The following is a 21,212-nucleotide window of genomic DNA, read 5'->3' as shown; positions in this document are numbered from 1 at the left end:
CATTCACCTCCCTGTATACTACTCTCCACACCAGTTACCAGTTCGATATTCTCCAAACAAAAGTGTAACCCTGTCTGTCATTATTCTGCTAAGGTTTCCTGTTCTCTAATAGCTTTCAAAACTAAAATTCCAATTGCTTAGTTTTAAATCCTTTAGTATCCGGAATCCATTTCTGCCAGTTTGCCTATCACTCTCGAGCGTTTAATCCGGACATATCAAAAGGTCCTTTGTTCCCTGCCTGCCTGGAATGGACACTGCATTTTCATTGTCCAGTCAACTCCACTTCAATATTTAGCTATAGTCTCACAGTCGGTTTCTTCAGGCAAAGCTGCCTCTGCCACTCCCCATTAACCCAAGCACTTCTTTGGGCAACACTAGAACCAGATCCATGTCTCTATTACATCCTCATGCCAGGCGCTGCTCTCACCTTCAAGTTCCTTGATAGGCCATGCCTTCCTCCAGTTCTCGTCCTTACCCCCTCGCTATTCAAAAACCAGCTATTTAGTGTCTTCTATGGTTTTGTTGCACAGGTACAAAGAACATCTGTAGGAGGCACTGAGCTGAATGGAGCATGCCATGAGATCACAAGCAAGCAATAAAGCAGGGTACTCATTCAGGTGTCGTAACATCAAGATGCCCATTAAAAGTACAGATGAGCCCAAGCACATAGTAAGTACCAGATAAATGGCGGTTACACACACACACACACACACACACACACACACACACACACACACACGCTTAAAAATGTTACATTGTTCTAAAAAACGTTACAGCCTAGCAGAGGCTCAAATGTCAGAAAAAGCATTCATTAAATGAACACTGTCTGCATGCCAACATAATGCTGTCATTACACATGACCATCATAAGTAATTATACCTAGTTTGCATTATGCAATCAGAAATGCATAGTTTGTTGCCTGGGAGTTCTTTTGCTACCTATGCATAACTTCTCTTAACATAGTAAGTACAAGGTTTAGAAAAACAAGGCAGTAGTCACACTCAGTGCAAACATTAGGCAAATGCAATAGACCTAAACGTTGAATCACAACATTAAACAATAAAATTTCAAATTACTAACCAAGGTGCCTAAATAAGGCCTGAAGCTATGTGCAATACCAGGAAGTAGCCTTGGGTAACTTTATTCAATCACAAGACCTTAAAACAACTTCCTCCTCCCTAATCCCTAAAATATTACAATTATCACAACAGGCTAATCACACCTGGACTTCACAATGCAACTGCCAGGCAGTTATCTTTGTTCCCTCAGAAAAGAAACTGAAGCACAGGTAAATGAAATAACTTGCCAAAGCCATTAGGAGAATGTCCTCACGAGAATGATCCCCAATAACCTGTCATGGTCACATTTCAACTACTACACCAGCATGCTTTCCTAAAAACATGTGGGTAAAACCAGAGCAGTCTAAATGCTGCTACAAACTGTGCTGTGTAGCAAGAGTTAAACATACACACACACACAGTTCAAACTGGCATGCAAACAAAGGGTTCAACCATCTTCATTCATTATTGATAGCTCTCCTAAACTGAGTAACACAGTACAGACATTAATAACTGAATATTTTATTAGATAAGAATTACCTGCTGTGGGGGCTGGTTAGATGGAAACTTACAATGATCTACTTCTGGCCTTTATAGGCACCTGAACTCACATATGCTCCCAGCACACACACACACATACACACACACACTTAAATTATTAAAAATAAAGATGAACTTGCTGTTCTAGGTTATTAAGTGATTGCTTTTAAAGACAGAGTTTCATGATGTAGCACTTGGTTGGCCTGGAAACTTGCTAGGTATGCCAGTTTGACCTCAATAGCACAGAGATCCACCTGTACCTGCCTCTGCCTCTACCTCCTGAGTACTGGAATCAAAGGCACACTCAACCACACCAGATTATGAAATTATTAATCTTAAATTGAGCTAAATAAGTAAAGCTAAAGATTTCAACTTTTCAGTGTCTATCCCTCCCTGGAATACAAACAGTCATCGTGTGCCCATAGCACAAAGAGGGTTGCTCTCTCAGCCTGGACTCTTAGGGAAGTGCCTGGACCCTACCCAGAGTGAAATGACAGACTCTAGATATCCCCTATGTGGAAGGAATTGGCAATAGGGTGGGAGGCTGGGGGGGAAGGGGAGTGTGGGAGGAGGGGAGGGAGAGGGAACTGGGATTGACATGTAAAACAAGCTATTTAAAATTAAAATTAAAAAATGATAAATGATAAAAAAGAAAAAAAGGATCACGTTAGAATATAAATAAATGAGTATGTATATATAAAAATGTTTATTCACAAAGATACCAATAGGAGAGATCGAGGATTTATATGAAATACTTGCTATTTTAAATTTAAATAAAAAACAATAAGAAACACTAATGAGAATAGAGATTAGTTCATTAGTATACACACACACACACACACACAAAACGTTGGGGTATATAGAACATTATATGTGTTCCTAACTTTTCTTGTTCGTTTCACTTTAAAAACAAAACCACTTCCCACTCCTGAGATCCTTGAATCAAACGGCAATCTTTCTTTTGAGAATTAGCTGGTGCTTATGACACAGTCAGAATGGGGGGTAGGACAGGGGACAGAACTTAAGTTTTAACCAGCACATCTGGTGATGACTCTCGTGCACCCTAAGAGGGTCAGCATTCCTCATCCCTCACACACTGCATAGCCTCTTGGCAGTTTCTGTTAGTGGATGAAGGTGGTCCTCTTTAAAAAACGTCCCAGATTGCTTCAGACCTTACACCACCCTGAAGAGTCTATGAGGCAACAGTCGCATGGGGAGGAGGGATGTACTATTCGCTGCTCAAGAAAGGTCCCCATATCCTGCTGCACTACTGGCCTATGGCCTGTGTCTTCATGGCCCCCACCATCTCTGTCCCTAGGAAAAAAAGACACTAGAGAATCCCTCAGAGGCTTCGCGTTCCCTCTCTAGCTTTTTCCGAGGCGACCCCTTCCAGCGCGGCAAGGGCAGCCCAGGCGGGCGACCGAGAACGAGGGCATCCTCGAGCGGTCGCCTCTTCACTGCAGACAGCTGTCCCCTTCCTCGAGACCTCCGGCTGCTCCGTTCTATTCTAACTGCCGGCCGGGCTTCATCCCCTAGGGGCGAGCGCCGGAAGCGGCGTCTGCTCGCCCGGCAACGCCGCGGGGGCTTGTGGGACGGGGCGTCCCCCTCACCGCCCACCTCCGGCAGCCCCCGCGCTCCCGAGCATCCTTGCCTCCCGCCAGTCCACTCCGCTCTCACCCCGCCGCCGCTGACGGCGCCGATGCCGTCGAACTCCCGGCCCAGCCCGTCGGAGTCGTCGATCACGTAGGCGCCGCCGGACGCCAGGAGTGTGCACAACAGCAAGGGCACCGCGACACGGCCTGCCGAGCCGGCGGCGGCGGCGGCGGTCATGACTTTAGCTTGGCGTTGCTGGGAAGCCTGAAGTGGGCTGTCAGCCATTGTGCGGGTCACGTGACTGTGGCGCCCTGGGAGGCGGGCCCGATGGCCTCCATGATGAAGAACTGGGGGCGGTTGAAGCAGCTTTCGCCATCTTAAGTCAGGGCCGTGGGCTGTCAGCGCAGCCGCAGTAGTGTTGAACAGGGAGAGGTCGAGCGAGCTTTGCCTTGTCACTCCGCTGTCAGTGAGGCTGTACCGGTCTGTGCGTGTAATTACTTAGTGACCAGTCTTCCTACCTCATCTGATGGATCATGGTAGTGAATGGGAAGTGGATGGTCAACGACTGTCAAAAGAAGAGGGCTGTGAGTGGTCCTACCCTAGCTCAGATCCGACCCTAGTAGCTCGTTCTCAGTAGGAAACAGCAAGGAAGGGGACCTGGCCAGAAGCCCCAAGCTAAGCGCCCAGTTACGTGGTCATCTTGGTTGAGCCTCTTGGCTTTAGGACCCTGAACTTTTCTAAACCAACAAGAACAGCAAGTCGGGGAACTTGGAATTAAATAAGATAAAAGTAAGATAGGCACTAGGAACAGTTAGCAAATGCTAGCTGACAGTTTTCCATCCGATTAAGCGTTCTGCTATATCCAGGGCTTTTAGCCTTAAAAGAGTTAAGAATCGATTACCCTCCTCCCCCCAAAAAATGTAGCTCTAACATATTGACTATTTTGAATTAAAAGACCTGAAAAATACAACAGGTCCAGGGTACTCTGGCCTTTATTCCGTTTCTTAAAGGAATATGAAAGTCACTTATGTAAGATGCCCCGACAAAAATATCAGGAAGTAGCACTATTTGTCAATTCTTGTTACAGTAACCCTTCCCTTCCCGCTCACTTCCTAGTCAGTTAAATACCCTGCCAGGTACATCCATACCTGTGCCTGCAGACCACATGTAGCAGATGTTAGCTATGGAAGCAGCCCACCACAAGATTGTGCATAAACTTAAAACATTATGAGACTTTATGATTTTTTAAACACTCAATTGTGCAGACATCAAGTGTGAAGTCTGTAGCTGACAACATGGTGTCACAATAGAAAAGGTTGGACATGACTGCTGGCCCCTCTCCATTACCACATTTTACAGCTTAACTACTTTCTGGTCTGATTCAACACAGGAGTCATTAACCTGTGTGGAGAGTCTTCTTTTTTTTTTTTTTTTTTTTAGGGTCTGCCCCTTTTTGAACTTGTATGCTTCTGTCCACCAAGTCCTTCACATCCATTTAATTCTTAGGTTCAACCAGTACCCAAAGATGGCAAAAGTAAATTTATGCTTCCTTGCACCTATGATGAGCTGTCTTCCGCTGTCAGTGAACTGGTTCCAGACAGATAACCCTAAATTGTTAGGGAAGTTGTGAACTGCCCTGGGAATTCTGATTCCCTTGATATTATAGAAAATTAGGTTGTGAGCAGTTAAAGAAAAAGGTTTTTTTCCTCTAAAATTTCCTTTAGTGGGAAACACAGAATCATCTGAGTTCCCATCCAAGCCCCTGAGATACCAGAATGGCAAGGAGAAGACAAGGGAACATGAGGCTTAGCATAATTATCTTTGTAATAAGCTATGTTGTTAACAGCAAACCTAAATCTGATATCTTAAGTACTTTTTTCACTGCTGTAACCAAACATCTGATAAATGACTTGAGGAAGGCAGGGCTTATGTTGGCTCACAGTTGGAAGGTACAACCCTTCATGGCAGATGCCAGCAGGACCCTGTGGGTACCGGGTTATGTTGCATCTGTAATCAGGAAGTTGAGAGAGGTGACTGCTGGCACTGAGTTCACTTCCTTTTTGTTCTGTCCAGGACCACTGCCATCTATAGTGCCAACCTGCATTCAGGAGGAGTCTCCTTTCTTCAGTAAAGCCTTTCTGGAAACATCTTCATAGACACACCCAAAGGTGTGTTTTGTGTGGATTCTAAATTCAGTCAGGTTGATAATGAAGATTAACCATAACAAACACAATTATAGATTATATGAAGGGGTAAATCAAATCACTTGGAAATCCCACAGTCAGCCTTATAAGCACCTGTGATACCTCTAGGTTCTTCTGGACAGTAGCTTTGTTCATTCTTCCTCTAGGTGTGTATGTGTGTGCATATGCATATATTTGTACAGGCGTGTGTGTGTATGTGTATTATATGCAAATATATTTGGGGATATGCACCGGTGTCCTAAAAGAGGCCAGAGTAGGTCTTCGGGTGTCTTGCTCTATGATGTTCTACCTTATTCCCTTGAGGTAGGATTTCATACTGAACCAACAAGCCCCAGGAACCCACCTGTCTCCTTCACCCTCTGCAGCACTGGGATTACAGGTGCCTGCCACCATATTCAGCTTTTTATGTGGGTGCTGAAGGTGTGAACTCAGATCCTGAGATTATGCAGTAAGTGCTCTTATGCCATATCCCCAACTCTTCCACCTTATTTTTGGAGGCAAGGCCTCTCACCAAGCCTGGAACTCATACCGTAAACACGAAAGCAGGAAGTGTAAGCCAGCATTCAGCACATGCCATCCTGCATCATGGGTACCCCATTCCAACTTTTACTTGGAAGGCAGGCCATAGATTTCATGCAATGTGTGAACTATGCAGGAGAGGAAACAGAAACCATTAACAGAGAAGGTAGCTTCCCCTCAACCCCGCCCCCTCCACCCTCTCCAGGAAACACTACAGTTCATACATCAAAGAAAACAGCAAAACAGCTCTTGTTTCAGATCGCTAATCTATATTCAGGAAACCAACAAGAACGCACTCTATTAAAAGAAAAAGTTGTGATTAGAAACTAGAAAAGAAAATCCACTTGTGTGTGTGTGTGTGTGTGTGTGTGTGTGTGTGAGAGAGAGAGAGAGAGAGAGAGAGAGAGAGAGAGAGAGAGAAAGAGAGAGAGAGACAGACAGACATAGAGATAGACAGAGACAAATCATGGTTATCAGAAAATCAATCATGTTCCTAGTGTCTCTTACATACATGGCTTCAGGTTCAATGAGATAAGACTAGGAGAGGAAGGTCAAAGGCACATTTCAAATGTGTTCTTTTAAATGGTTTTAAATTTGAAGTATTTCCTTGTATCCTACTTATGTCCCTGTAAACATCTCCATTTTATAAGTTAAAAATAAGAGAAAAGCCACAATCTTTTGAGAAAGAAAAGCAATCTTGCCTCTTAAAGAAAATGTAATCATCGAGTTTGCTAACAGTCTGTTGTATCTGCTATATCACAGTACACACTTTCTAAGCAGTGTCCAACACATACATATGCAGTATATATTGCTTAATTTGAAATTTTTAAAAAGTCACTAGTCACGTGAGGAGACAAGATGAATTATTCACTAAAGGAGTTGGAAACACTCTTCTGAGGCTTCCCCAGTGCGTGAAAGGATTTGAAGTCCCGTCTCTTCAAAGACATCCTGTAATATCAGCTTGTAAGTCTGGTCTTTCAATTCTGGGTATAGTTGCTGAACTACAATTGTGACAGCAGCTTGTAAACTAACTTCATCAAAAATTACGTGACTGCGGGGCTGGTGAGATGGCTCAGGGTTCAGAGAGCCACATACTGAGCCAGGAGGAATAAATAGAGTTTGGATTCTAGTACTTTACAAGTCTGGCATCAGCAAACACCTGTAATTCCTGTGCCTAGTCATCCAACACCCTTGTGTGGCTGCCCTCTTTCTACAAACATGCAGTCACACACACGTGTGTGCATGCACACACATGGCCATTCTCATGAACATTAAAAAAATATATGCACTATGATATCAGATATATTATATAACACTCTCCATATATATATATATGTATATGATTCCCATGTGTGTGCATGCACGCACACAGAGTATTCATCAACACCATATAAATATATGTACTATATAACATCAAATATATTATATAATATATGAAACATATATGACTCACATGCATGTGTGTGCATGTAATCACACAGACACATTCATACACATAAATTTTATATATATATATATATATATATATGGCACAGAATGATAACCAGAGAAATAGCTCAGGATTAAGAGCATTGGACCCAGTCAATCCCTAGTACCCATATGGTGGCTCACAACCATCTGTAACTCCAATCCCAAAGGAATGGACGACTGTATAGGCACTGGACATGCAAATGGCACACAGAAATACATTCAGGCAAAACACCCAGCATGTTTTAATACATGATGGAGATCTGTTAACTCAGAGCATTAGATAACAATGAAAATGGTTCAAAGGAAAGAATCCACCATGTGGAATAAATTGTACATTGTTTACTGGTTGCTTTCTTAAGAGCATATGTATACAAAAACATAACTAAGTGTGATGGCAATATTGGCTCTTAAACTCCAGACAGCTTGGTCTCAAATCTCTCTCCTCCAACATACTACTTAGATATTATGGATAAGGGGCATAACCTCTTTGGACATCAGTTTCCCCCTCTATGAAATGATGGTGGCAATGTAGTGATGGGAAATTTAGTCAAGTTACTACTCACACAGCACTTAGAACAGTCATCATCACATAACATACAAGATGTTACAGAAGTGATGTACAAACTTAACAGTATAACTTTTGAGTGTTCCTCATTTCTCATATCTCAGCAAACTCGGGGAAAATAGATTTCTGTCATTACAGAGTGGGAACTTAGTGCCCTTTTTGTGTTTTGAATGCTGTTGATCTTTTTTTCTTTACTTCTTTTATTATATGTTTATTTGTGGGGCTGACCACCCATGACACTGTGCATATGTGGTGGTCAGAGATCCTCTCCTACTACATGGGTCCCAGGGAGAGAACCCAGGTCATCAAGCATCGTGGTGGTAGGCTCCTTTACCCACTGAGGCATTTCCCCGTGTTTGGGTCTGCACTCATCCAGACCTATAACTGAATACCCATGGCAAGAGTGTTTGGGAGCAGAATTATGCCTCTTTCAAGAATGAAGAAACCAGAGTCTCCCTCTTCCTGCCTTCAGTGCAGTCAACTGTCCTTTGACCTTGGGAGGGTGACCAGAAGTATGCACAGTGGAGACATCACACTGGAACCCCAAGAGTCCAGGGGAGGGAGTGCCACAGAGACTCCAGTTAAGGTGGCCCTAAGGGCCCAGCACAGTGGGGTCAGCAGACACATCCTAATCTGAAAGTCCATGTGGGGTGGGTGATGGGGTTTCTGTTCTTCGTCTCTAACCAGTGTCCTAAGCCTCATCCTTGGGGCTCTGCATCACTTGTGGACCACACCCTGACTGCTTTCCAGGCCACTTTTTGTAACAGGTGACCACAGCTTCTTTTGTTTGCAGCAAACAACCCTGGCTGAATATAATCCTTGGCTAATGTGATCATTAGAACAAAATTTCCCACTTTGAAAATTGCCTCTTCTGCCTGTAGTTCATTTGTCAGTGGTGTTTACTGCATACATTTGCCCAAGTAAAAGAAATCCAGGAAATTTCACTCCCGTGCTGTATCTGTAGTATGTTTAGTCTCTTTTCAATTTTCAATATCCTGTGTGTGTGTGTGTGTGTGTGTGTGTGTGTGTGTGTGTGTGTGTGTGTTCCTGCCAGGAGAGAAATTAAGAGTCTAATTCCTAGGCATGAAGAAAATAGCAGTTTATATGTTAATGACCTTTTATTTATTTTTTTCTGTCACCATAACCAAATAACTGACAAGAAGCAACTTGAAGAGGAATGGTTTTTTTGTTTGCTTGTTTGGTTGGTTGGTTTGTTGTTGTTTTTTTGTCTTAGAGTTTAAGAAGCTATAATTCATCATGTTAGGTACTATATGGCATCAGGGTGTGATGTGAGTGACTGGTCACATTGTTTCTGCAACCAGGAAACAGACAGTGAACAGGAAGTGGGGCCAGGCTATACAAAATCAATACCCATTTCCCTGGCCCACTTCCTCCAGCCAGGCTCCACCTTCCCCAAACAGCACCGCCAGGGGCACCAAGCATTCAAACAGGAGGCTCTGCAAAACATCTCATGTTCAAACCACAATGCTGTTCACAAGGGACATTATTTCAACATCCAGCAGGATGCTGACCAACAGAGATAGCACCAAACACAGACATCATCTGAACTTGGATATCAGCCACATCAATGTTACAACAGAACATTAACTTCAATGGTGGTTTTTATTTAACCCCAGATATCTGAAACATTCCCATCACAGTACGTAATCAATACAAACATTTATCCTAAATTCTTTTCTTCATATATAATTTTCTAAGAGTCTATACTTTATGCATACATCACATCTGAATTTGGATAAAACCCCAAGCAACTGTTCCTTTCTATCAGCGGCCTCTTTTGAAACTCAATCAAAACACTTTTCCCCCATTAATTTCTGCCCAGAATCCTTTCCCTTTAGGCAACAACTACAAAATGACTAATTGGACGTGTAAAAATAAATACAAATAAGAATACATAGTGGGATGTCAGAACTTGATCTTGCCATATTTGCTTGCTGCTTTGAATCCTGGAAATTGTACCAGACAAGTGATGCAGACTTAAAAAAAAAAAAAGAGTCTTCATCAGCAGAGTAATTACCCACGCTGTCTGCTCATGGAGAAGTCGTAACCCATCATGTCCACATTCGTTTGCCTTCTTTCCTGTTTTAAGCCCAAGTGTGCTGCCTCTGGCCACTGTCAATGGTCCGCTTTGTGATTCTCAGAAGACAAGGAAACCGACTGGTCCAAGAATTCTGACTCCATAAAGCCAGTATTCTGAGTAACTTTTCATTGATTTGGCCTTTATATTGCTAAAACGCCTCAGTGCCTCAGGGCTCTGAAGTTTCCAACTGTTCATCAAATATCCCTGTATATTAAAATATGGCACTACTATATTTTCAACTAACTAGATACAGAATCCATAAAAGTTGGTGAATGTCTCCCTGTGTGAAGTAATAGAGGTTTTGTTATAGTGCACTAGCATTTTTTTCCTTATTTAAGCAGAAGTGAAAGTTTGTATCTCATGTTCTCTAACTACATCCTCTTTTTAAAAGAGTAAAGTACGTAGATATTTGACATGGATGTGAAAATACTCTTTCTCTAAAAACAGAAGTAGGGTCTATCTAGGTAAAATTAGATACTGTGTGAATCGTGAAACAGAAAAAAAAGGCAAATGTACAAAGCCAAGCAGAAAAAGAGATTTGTAGTCATGAATATTATTTCCATTTTGGTAAACTTTTAAGCCCATTTTTCTGTATGTGTGTATATGTGCATGTGGTGTGCATACATATGTGTGCAGATTCACATGTGTGTGCACATGTGTCCAGATGCACATGTCAGACTGAGGGCCACCCTGGGAATTGCTCCCCACGCACCTCCATTCTTTGCTGTTTTCTTCTTTTTTTAGACTTTAAGGCAGTCTTTTCCTAACCTGGAACTTGCCTATCATTACCTGGTTACCATCATGCACCACCACACTGTTTTTTTGTGATACTGGCTCTAGGGATGGAATTCACATTCCCATGGTTGCAAAGAGAACACTACATTAAGTGAGCTACCACCACCCCTACTGCCCCTGGGACCTGAAGCCTTTGGCCATTCGGTTTTTACATTTTACCTAATATTTTCATCATCTATATGGCAATATATCCTGAAGTTTTCAGTTACTACATGTTATTTACAAATTCTTGAGTATTTTACAAATGCACTGTTTGAATGATTCTTTTGTTTGTTTGCTTGCTTGCTTGCTTATATCTCTGGCTATCCTGGAACTTGCTTTGTAGACCAGGCTGACTTCAGACTCAGAGATCCACCTATCTCTGCCTCCCTAGTGCTGGGATTAAAGGTGTGCACTACCAAAACCAGGCATATTTTCATGATTCTTAAAGACATACAAAGAAACTTTCAAAAGCCTTCACATTCCTGATATACCTTAGGTAACTCCAAGATGAAAAGTCTCAGCTGTATTACAAGATCCCATTTGTCCTTCCAGCAACACAAACTAGGGTGTAAAAATAAGTTAGAACTTTCCACTCAAAATTAATTTCATACTTAAAAAACAATATTTATTAATTTCATACTGACAAAGTAATATTCTTGGCTTCATTTCTAATCAAAGTTTATTGTGATACATCTTAAAATGATGTTTAACTTTTCTTTTCTCAAAAGTAGGATGTTCTAGAAACTAATTTCATTTCCCGTTAAAGCACTTAAAGATTCACCTTGTTAAAATACTGCATTAGCCTTTAAAAATAATAATCTATATAACAAACAAATTTTTGAATTGCATAATTATCTATTTGCCTGAGCCAGGCTCATCAGTTGCTTTTAGCAATCACTGTTTTCTGTCCTCAGAGGGTTACTAGAAGAGAAAAATGTCTCTATAATCAAATACTACACATCTAATCCTATTAGTCCCCCGGCAGGAAAAGGGTTTCACAAAGGTGCCCATCTTGACCTACTCATATCCCCACCCACTTTGCCATCAAACCACACTGTTCACCACAAATCGCTCCATCTCTTGTTTTGTTTCCATGAACCAAATCACCTCAAATTGGTCCACAGTATCCTCCCGATTCTCACACATCCAAATGACTCATACTACCTTACTTAAGGGTATCTAGAAGTGCTTATCTATGCTTCTGTTGCATCCATACTGTAACTGCGTGGTCCTCTCTTTCATAGGTAGTAGTCCTTTTGCAGTAATACTCATGACACATGTAGGGGCCTGCACTGTCACTGTACAGTAGGAATGAAATAGATGTATTGACAGGACAAAGAAATGAATGGATTAAATCATTGTAAAATATCATTTTGGTAAAGCATAACCATCACAGTCTGTGGAGATGAATCAGTGGGTAAGAGTGCTTGCTGCACAGCATGAGGACCTGACTTGGGATCTCAGTGCTTAACTAAAACTGTGCATAATAGCCATGTGCACGCTTTCAAGCCCAAAAGAGTGGGGTGAGCTGACACAGGAAGCCTGCCAGAGCTTGCTAGCCACTAGTCTACTTCCAGGATCAGTAAGAGACCCTGTGTCAAAGGGACAGGCAGAGAGAAAAACAAAGCAGGACACTTGACATCCTTCTCTGGCTTCCACAAACATGCACACAGGTGACACACACGCACTGCACACACACATGCACTCACCATGCTCACACACACACACACACACATATATATGAAAAGAAAAATACATAGATATAAGTATACATGTATAATTAAGATGCAAAGAAAACTGAGTTAAGACAATTACCCCACAATAAATGACCCAAACATCATTTAAAGTACCGAAGGGATCCTTTTGTTTGAACTCAGATAATGTAAGCCTTCTCATTAAGAAGCTGCTTCCTCATTGGTTTATGACAAAAACTGAGTGCAATTTCCTGTCTCCACAACACTACTGGTTTCTCTTCTTGATACAAGCAGATCTGCCAGCCTCCTCAGTTAAGAGCAGCATCACTCCCGAAATGGGTGAGTATGAGATTAAAGACTAGAACAAGAGCTCAAAGTAGATAGAGTACTTTAGCATAATGATCAGCTGCGCTTGTAACATTTCATCTGGTTTGGGGTTTGTGAATGTAAAACCAAGTTTGGTAAGTGAGATGGAAATGAGGAAGACACATGGTTTCCTCTACTTTGAATAGTGGTAAGGGGATGTCAGAACTCAAACCTAGAAGAACCACTCAGGTAAAGATAAGGGCATAGCAAAGGAGACTGCCTGTGCTAGACTTTCTCTTCTGGACCCAGAGTATTGGGAAACTGGGGGCTGAGGAAGAGCCTCTGTCATCCAGGTAGGTATAGCTGCCTGCTATTATTTCCTCACTAGAGCAGTGACCTAGGAATAGCTTTTAGATTAATCAGAAATTGTGTAAGGTTAGAAGATCATGTTTCCAGTGTCAATAAGCACGAGTTGTAACTACTTGTTAATAAATAACTGTCATAGTGCTAGAGACATGTGGGCACCCAATAATCAGCAAGTAAGCTTACAGGTGAAAGCCAGTGTCTCTGAACAGCTGTGTGAGTACAGTTCGTTTTTAGCTATTGTCAGCAGTGGTTTCTACTATGTTTTAGAGCTATGCTGTAGATTGCCTTCTTGGCACTTCATAACGTTTAAATTTAAATCATCCATGATTTCACTGAGGGTGGCAAAATTATTTTCTCAAAATTTCATCAAAGCAGCCTGAATAGTATTTAGAAAGATGCAGAATTAAAACACTTTGTCTATCCCATTGATTTTAGAAGCACTGCCATTGAATGAATGAATGAATGAATAAGTGCTGCCTGCAATGTTTGTTATAATATGTAACAGGTCCTTAGGCTACCCTGTGATGTTTTTGCAGTAGGAGGGAATGCAGGACATTGCTGACATTAACACACATAGTGAAGGATTTCCATGTGCCAGTTTCTTGGCCTCATAGGTAACCCTACAGCATGAGCACTAACTTACACAGGAAGAAACAATCGTGGAAGAACCACAGTTCTTTGAGCTTTGAGAATCTTTTTTAAAAACGCAACCACAAACTTATACTGCCTCTGTTACACAACAGACAAGATACTATCTGCTTCATCAAGCCATCCCTGCTAGGGACTGCCCTCAACAAGGCAAGAAGTGCTTTTGTAGCTAAAGAAATTCATTCTGTTGAGAACGCTAAAACTTCCCTAAATTAATTTTCTGTCTTTTGCTTTTGTAGAGAAAAACATATACTTATTTAGTGACACAAAACAAGCACCATCTGTCCACCCTTCTATTCTTGGTCCTGGTCTCAAGAGAGAAGACTTTTATAGTTGAGTATTTTCTCTCACATACATTAGCCTACCCAAGGATGTATTGCTGGCATTCATGAGAGCTCTCTCCTCAGCAGGCTATGCAATCCTGGTTTAGATCATAGAGTATCATTCTGTCTCCACCAAGAGCCTCTAAATGGTCCTTCAAAAAGTGAGGAATAAATTTTCCCTGGTGGTAGTTACCTGCAAATGTCTAGGTTTGTTCCAGTCCTTGCAGTTTAATTTCATTGGGATTATACTTATAGGATGACTTCTATTTTCTTGGAATATAGAAACATGAATATATCATCTAGTTTCAGTGATTGGCATTGATAAGCTGTCTGTCAGGCTGAGATGTATCCCAAAGGATACTTAAGCCATCTCTCTTCTCTGGCACACCCTCCCCCACACCTTAGGTTTTGGTCTCTACAGTTTGATCATAGAGTGTTTAAGTAGCATGTTTCAACTCGTCCTATCTGACACTTACTAAGCTTCACAAATCAGAGGGATTTCAGCCCCTCCCTCGTCAGTTCTAGAAGTGAATCCACTGCTATGATTGTGAACATTGCTTTCCACTGATCTCCTTTTACTTCCTTTCTGGAGCTCGAGTTACACATGTCCTGGTCTTTTAAGTTTACTCTTCATGTATCTTTGAGGCTTTCCCATTTCTTTTACACTGATAATTGTGTCTGATTTCTTTAGTTTTATGTACTATTGTTCTGTTCTAACAAATTTCCACTGTTACATTTTTATTGCAGCAAAGTCTATTCTAATTTTAAAAGAAAGTCTGGCTATTCAGTTTTTAACATTCTCTCTCTCTCCTCAATTCTTCCTTCCCCTTTTTCATAACCCAGGTTGCTTGCAAATTCATAACCATCCCTAAGCCACAGCTTCCCAAACACTGGAATTACAGAGGTGAGTTATCACCCTGGGCTGCTAGTTTTCTTTCTCTTCACCCCTCCTGTGCTCTGATTTCTTTAAACTGACTAAAAACCATCTAGAACTTACTTCTTGTTTAGTAAACCCTTACCTTCTGTGAAGCTTTCCATGACTGTTTAAATTATTTTTATAAGGCAGTACATTGATTTCTTGGGAAAGCTTATGTGGACCATATCCATCCCAACCATGTTGTCAAGATACTTTTGTATTCCCAGTAATCACAGCAGTTTTGTTCCACCATTTCACCTTTTATTTTCTATATTATATGCCTGCCGACAGATGCATATATCCTAAGCATACAGATTAATCAACTTTTACAGATTGAACATGTTCAAAACAAGTGTACAGCTTGACAATTTTACAAACTGGACATAGTCAGTCAATCAGTACCCATATCAAGAAACAGAATACTATCAAATTCCCAGAAGTCCCCTCCCATCCTCTTTCAGCATTACCTGATCCTGCCAAGAGTAATCTCTGTCCTGACTCTTACCAGGATAGGTTAACTTCTGCTGGCTTTTATCTGATAATATGTCCTCTATTGTGTTGGTCTTATCCATCAGCGTTGGGTTATTAAGCTTCAACTCTTTTATTTCACGTAAGACAAAATGAAAACATCACTGATGTATAGATGTTGTTGTTTATGATGAGGATGGTGATGATGATATACCAATACCACTTATGGTGTCTATTCTACTGCTATTGGACATTCTACCTGGTGTACATTACAAACAGTGCTACCCTAAATATTCTGATCTTAGTGCCTGCTGCTAAGCAAATGTGTGTGTATTCATTTAGTAACAACACTGCTATATCATGTTACATACTTAAGTTTTCCAGCCTAGGGTATATATGAGTTCAGGTACCCTACATCACCACCAGCACTTGGTATTTTTTGCCTTGCATGTTATTCTAGTGGGTGTGTTAGTGGTGTCTGATTGAGTGCTGTCTCACTGAGGTTTCAACTCCTGTTTCCCGAGTGGCTAAAGAATTTGAGCCATTGAGTAGGTCACATGAACCAAATTAACAATGCAGACTCAGATCCTCTCCAAGTGAGGGGATGCTGGATCCTGTGTACATCCAGAATAAGGTTCTTTTCTTTAGCTCTTTGCATAAACCAGGCCAGAGAAAGGAACTTGCCAGCTTTTCTCTGTTGTCTTCAAATGTTTCAGAATGTGTCAGTCTCTTGTCTTTTCTGATTTGCCCTTTCCCAGAAACCAGAGCCTCCCAGATTCCCATGTGTGTGATGGTAGTGGAGTATGCCTTCATGGTGTGAATTCTTGCCTTATTTCTTTGATCCACTCCAGTTGCCTCTTCCACCCGCATCAGCCCCCAGCATATCCAGTGTTTCTTGTCCTCAGCTCTTGTTCTGTTTTCCATCACAAATATTTTACTATTGCTTTAACAGGTTTTTCTGACTTATCTATATCTCTAGGGAGGATAAAGACAGAAGGTCTTGGAGTTTTACTCTTACTTTTTAAAGACTGAGACACATCCTGGATGTGGTTTATTCCAGTACCAGAGTCATGCCTTGTGCTAGCAAATCCTTTTGTGACTGGAACTCATCTATACTTGGGGAGAATGGCACTGGTGGTCAGAATGTTATCCCTTCAATGCTTTAGATAATGGTTCCATCACATAAATCACCCGAACTACCAAGTGATGCCACCAGCAAAGGAATAGAGAGCTTCTCTATGGCACTGTCACTTTACAAAGGCACAAACCTCAGAACTAATGAGCTCTGTGGATGGAAGTTGATAATCCCAATGTTTTCCCAGAATTGAGGTGGTTCTGTTCCCTCATTTATGGAATATAAGTGAGACACAGTGGGCTACATTCCATAATAAACATAAAACAAACAGAAGAGGGAGGGAAGGCTGTCTAACCATGTATCAAAGCTCAATGAATTATATTTTAAATTCCACCTCAACATATGTTATGGAAATATTTTCTTAATAATGTGATTTTGCAGTGCCTTATACTGATAGTGCACATTAAACTGAACCTTACAAATTGTGTTCACTCCAAAGCAACAAAATAAAGTAGCAATTTCTCATCACAGCCAAATAACTGACTTTTCTGCTTATAGCTACCACAATGGCTTTAATGGTTTAACAAACTTTGGTTATGGTTGTTATGCATTGCCTGGTGAGAAATATAATTCCTTCTAAGCTAGCATCCTTTGAGTAAATCTTATTTGAAATAACAAAACATCTCAGTTTGATTTTATTTACTAAAGTTCATTAATTGTTTTAGTTAAATACTATTTCCATAATTTAAAATAATGAAAGATGGCTGTTTCATAATGAGGTTATATATCTTATAAGTATCTAACCTGTTCTAGTTCATCTTTCATTACAGAAATAGGACACTTTCAAAAGGATGCCAAAATGTGTGAAAATAAAATCTGTGCACTCATATTTGCACCCATCTCCAATCTCCTGTAAGATTCAAAAGGACAAATTGAGAGGGTGTGAGTGACCTTTCAAGAAAGCTAAACAGTCCATGATATGGAGCACGAAGACTTCTCATGGTTAAATTCAGTTCACTGCTGTTAAGTCACCCCCAGGAGCCTGGATTCTGCCTTCTGGTGGTGATAGTCTATGTTAAAAATTTTCATCTATAACTACTATTTAAATGCATTGATGAACTGACTACAACTTCAAAAGCCAAGGAAAATCAAAAAAATCCTAGGAAAACAAGAATTTAATGTTGAAATCTTAGAACAAGGCAAGGCTTCTTTTCCTGTTTACAGCCTAAGAAGTAATGTAATTGCCACTATTAAAAAAATGACGATGAACAGCACGTGTGTTGAAGAACAGCATGATCTAGATCACTATTTGTTCCCAGTGGTCTACATATTTGTGTTTATAGTCAGCGTCCCAGCCAATGTTGGATCTTTGTGTGTATCCTTCCTGCAAGCAAAGAAGGAAAATGAACTAGGAATTTACCTCTTTAGCTTGTCACTGTCAGATCTGCTGTATGCATTGACTCTGCCTCTGTGGATCAATTACACCTGGAATAAAGACAACTGGACTTTCTCTCCCGCCTTATGCAAAGGGAGTGTTTTCTTCACATACATGAACTTTTACAGCAGCACCGCGTTCCTCACCTGCATTGCCTTGGACCGTTACTTAGCAGTTGTCTACCCCCTGAAGTTTTGTTTTCTAAGAACGAGAAGATTTGCACTCGTGACCAGCCTGTCTATCTGGATATTGGAATCCATCTTTAACTCTATCCTTCTGTGGAAAGATGAGACAAGTGTTGAATACTGTGATGAGGAGAAGTCTAACTTCACCCTGTGTTATGACAAATACCCTCTGGAGAACTGGCAGATCAACCTCAACCTGTTTAGGACGAGCATGGGCTATGCAGTACCTTTGATCACCATCATGATCTGCAACCATAAAGTGTACCAAGCTGTGCAGCACAACCAAGCCACGGAAAACAGCGAAAAGAGAAGGATCATAAAGTTGCTTGCTAGCATCACGTTGACGTTCGTCCTGTGCTTTACCCCCTTCCATGTGATGGTGCTCATCCGCTGCATTTTAGAGCGCAATATGAGCTTCAGCAACAAGTCCGGAAAGCAGACGTTTACGGTGTACAGAATCACAGTGGCACTGACCAGTCTAAACTGTGTCGCCGATCCCATTCTGTACTGCTTTGTGACTGAAACAGGGAGAGCTGATATGTGGAACATCTTAAAATTATGTACTAGGAAACACAATAGATCACAAGGGCCAAAAAGGGACATACTTTCTGTGTCCACAAAAGATACCATAGAATTAGAGATAATAGAATAAAAGCTGGAGGTGGGTTAAATTGCATGGTATTATATAATAAAAATTATATTTTTTAAAGGAAATCTGGCATAGGAGGACCAAGTGTTCTGATTTGAATACTTTCTTCTACCCCAGTGGAAATATTCTAAAGGTACATTGTACAACTCCCACATTGACTTTTATTAAATAAGGTGTAAAAATGTGTTATTTTCTAATGACTTGGGTCATCCTTGGTAGAGATTCTCTTGTCTGTACACTATAACCCTAAGAAGCATGTAGGAGTGTTAGTCTTTAAATCAGTAGCCATTTTGTATGATGGGTATTGTTTTGTTGTTGTTGTTGTTGTTCTATCTTTGGATTTTCAGGCTGTCAGCCACCAGTTCTCTCATCTCTATAAGCCTGTCTCTAACTATGTAAATACTATCACTAATGCATTCACTAACAATATTGAGGTCACCCCATATTCTGGGGTTGTAAAGAAATGGTCTCATGAACCTTCATGAAGTTCACATCAATTGGGAAGCTAGTCGCTGAGCCATATAAAGTAAAAGAAAAATGGACTTTGATTTTTGATCTTGATTTCTCTGAATTTATAGCTGCATGCATGGTAGTTGGAGCTCATATAAGTTTCCATCCAGACAAACAGATATTTGTAGGCAATCTTACACCCATAGGTTTCCTTTTAGACTTAGAATATGTAAAGAATATTGATATATTCTTTCAAATCTTCATCGTGGAATTTTCACTTCATAGTTTTAGGTTGGTACTCGGTAGTCATGTCTTTTAACAAAAGAATTTTGAAGGTTTTTTCTACCCTACTTTCCCCTTTACTCCTTCTCTTTCCTATATATTCTTTCTCCTTATGAAGAAATGATCAGCTAGCAAGTGTCCTGATACCACATTGGAGCTATACATCGTGAAACAAAAGCTTGATAATCACAGGGACTGATATGCTTGGTGTAGGATGTGTGCATAAGTGGTAGTAGTTTTCCATTGGTCTTTCATGATGACATGTGCACACCATGGAAAGCTGCCTTGCCTTGGTGCCATTTATCCAGGCACTATTCATTCATTTTCTGCTCGAAATGCTATCATAGAGTTAATAATTCTGCCTGCACTCCAAGACACATACATGCTTAAAGACTAGAGTACTGAAATGAAGAATAGCTAAAATCATTTGAACTGCTTGGCAGTTCTTTCACTGACCAGTTGTTGGAAATTTTGTAATGATTTCCCCCAAAGCTTACAGGAACAGTGGTAGCTCCTTTCTTAAGACTTCTTTTATTTGTGTGTGTGTGTGTGTGTGTGTGTGTGTGTGTGTGTGTGTGTGTTGGCAGCAGGTATGTCTGTGTTCCATGACAGCACCTGCTTTCACCAGGTAGACAAAAGGACAATGAGCACTGCTGTTAGTAATAACACTTATGCTCGTCAGGACTGTGGATAATGACCTAAGAAACAGAGGTGCCTTCATAGGACGCAATGAATAGATTATAGCAATGAGGACCAATTAGAGCCGACTCAGGACACGGTTGTAATACCCTCCAGATGATCAAACACTGGCATTAAGGCAATTCAAGGTCCTTTGTGTTCTCTTGTTCTGTGGAAAATTTTCAATAGCGCCAGTTCCTGGGCATTCCCCACCCCTAGGAGACACACTGAGGGCATCAACAGGTAGATATGCATTTTAATTTATTTGCATATGTGACTTTTTGTTTTGTTTTCTTATTCAAATTGATACTTTTTAAACAAAACGTACATTTTTGGAAAGCCAGAGAAGAGACTGCCTTCGGGTGGGGTTTCTTTGTTCTGTTTGGGATTTTATTGTTGGTGGTTTGTTTTCTGACTACCACTTTCACTACCTTATTTGGGAAATCTTTATGGAAGAAAGGAATTATAAAAGGTAAAAGACCTAGAAATTCGCTCCTTGTTTTGTACAACTTTCAACATTATCTCCCTGAGAACATCTGTAGCAAATCTTTTTGTGCAAAGTGATGTATTTGTATTCCTTTTCTCTCTGGCTAAGCTAACAGAAGTCTTCCAAGGACATTGGGTTGTCTATCCTGTAATGATTGAATAAGTCACTACTCACCAGTTGCCTCTGTTGACTTTGTTAAGCTTCTTTATTTTTTAGTTAGATGAGTTTGATTTCAAAATAGAACCAGTGATAACAGAGCACATGGATATCTCTTTGTCTTTCTCCATCATCTCTCTCATTCTGGGAGCTTCTTTTTGACCAATCCCACACTCATCATTCTCTTATCCATGCTCAAGACCCTGTTCTCTCCTAGCTAATCCCATCCCAGTTGCTATGGTAACAGTTGCTAATGTAGCACTGCTG

General features: G+C 40.8%; 2 protein-coding genes across 5 annotated transcripts in view; one reads left to right on the top strand and one right to left on the bottom strand.

Moving 5' to 3' along the window:
* The window catches only part of Galc (galactosylceramidase), a 42,315-nt gene extending 38,751 nt beyond the window's left edge, over positions 1 to 3,564 (bottom strand). For both annotated transcript variants that reach the window (XM_005068430.4, XM_040742664.1), the window contains exon 1: positions 3,276 to 3,564. In XM_005068430.4, coding sequence (XP_005068487.1) covers positions 3,276 to 3,476 — 201 coding nt within the window. In that variant the 5' untranslated portion in view covers positions 3,477 to 3,564. The remainder of the gene's footprint in view (positions 1 to 3,275) is intronic.
* A 124-nt stretch (positions 3,565 to 3,688) lies between these two features.
* Positions 3,689 to 19,076, top strand: Gpr65 (G protein-coupled receptor 65). 3 transcript variants are annotated; one of them, XM_040742665.1, is made up of 4 exons: positions 3,689 to 3,775; positions 5,265 to 5,359; positions 12,816 to 12,860; positions 17,454 to 19,076. In XM_040742665.1, the coding sequence occupies exon 4, from the start codon at positions 17,882 to 17,884 to the stop codon at positions 18,893 to 18,895; it is 1,014 nt and encodes a 337-aa protein (XP_040598599.1). In that variant the 5' UTR covers positions 3,689 to 3,775; positions 5,265 to 5,359; positions 12,816 to 12,860; positions 17,454 to 17,881; the 3' UTR covers positions 18,896 to 19,076. The 3 variants fall into 3 exon arrangements, with proteins under 3 accessions (XP_040598599.1, XP_021081880.1, XP_021081882.1); XM_021226221.2 differs by lacking the exons at positions 3,689 to 3,775; positions 5,265 to 5,359 and adding an exon at positions 15,008 to 15,068 and having other exon boundaries at positions 12,744 to 12,860; XM_021226223.2 differs by lacking the exons at positions 3,689 to 3,775; positions 5,265 to 5,359; positions 12,816 to 12,860 and adding an exon at positions 12,900 to 13,180.
* Positions 19,077 to 21,212: the final 2,136 nt, after the last annotated feature.

Source organism: Mesocricetus auratus, unplaced genomic scaffold, assembly GCF_017639785.1.
Source record: "Mesocricetus auratus isolate SY011 unplaced genomic scaffold, BCM_Maur_2.0 Super-Scaffold_15014, whole genome shotgun sequence".
NCBI classification, from domain to species: Eukaryota; Metazoa; Chordata; class Mammalia; order Rodentia; family Cricetidae; genus Mesocricetus; species Mesocricetus auratus.
Note: the sequence above shows the minus strand (reverse complement) of the source record. Positions and strands in the feature narration are given on the sequence as shown.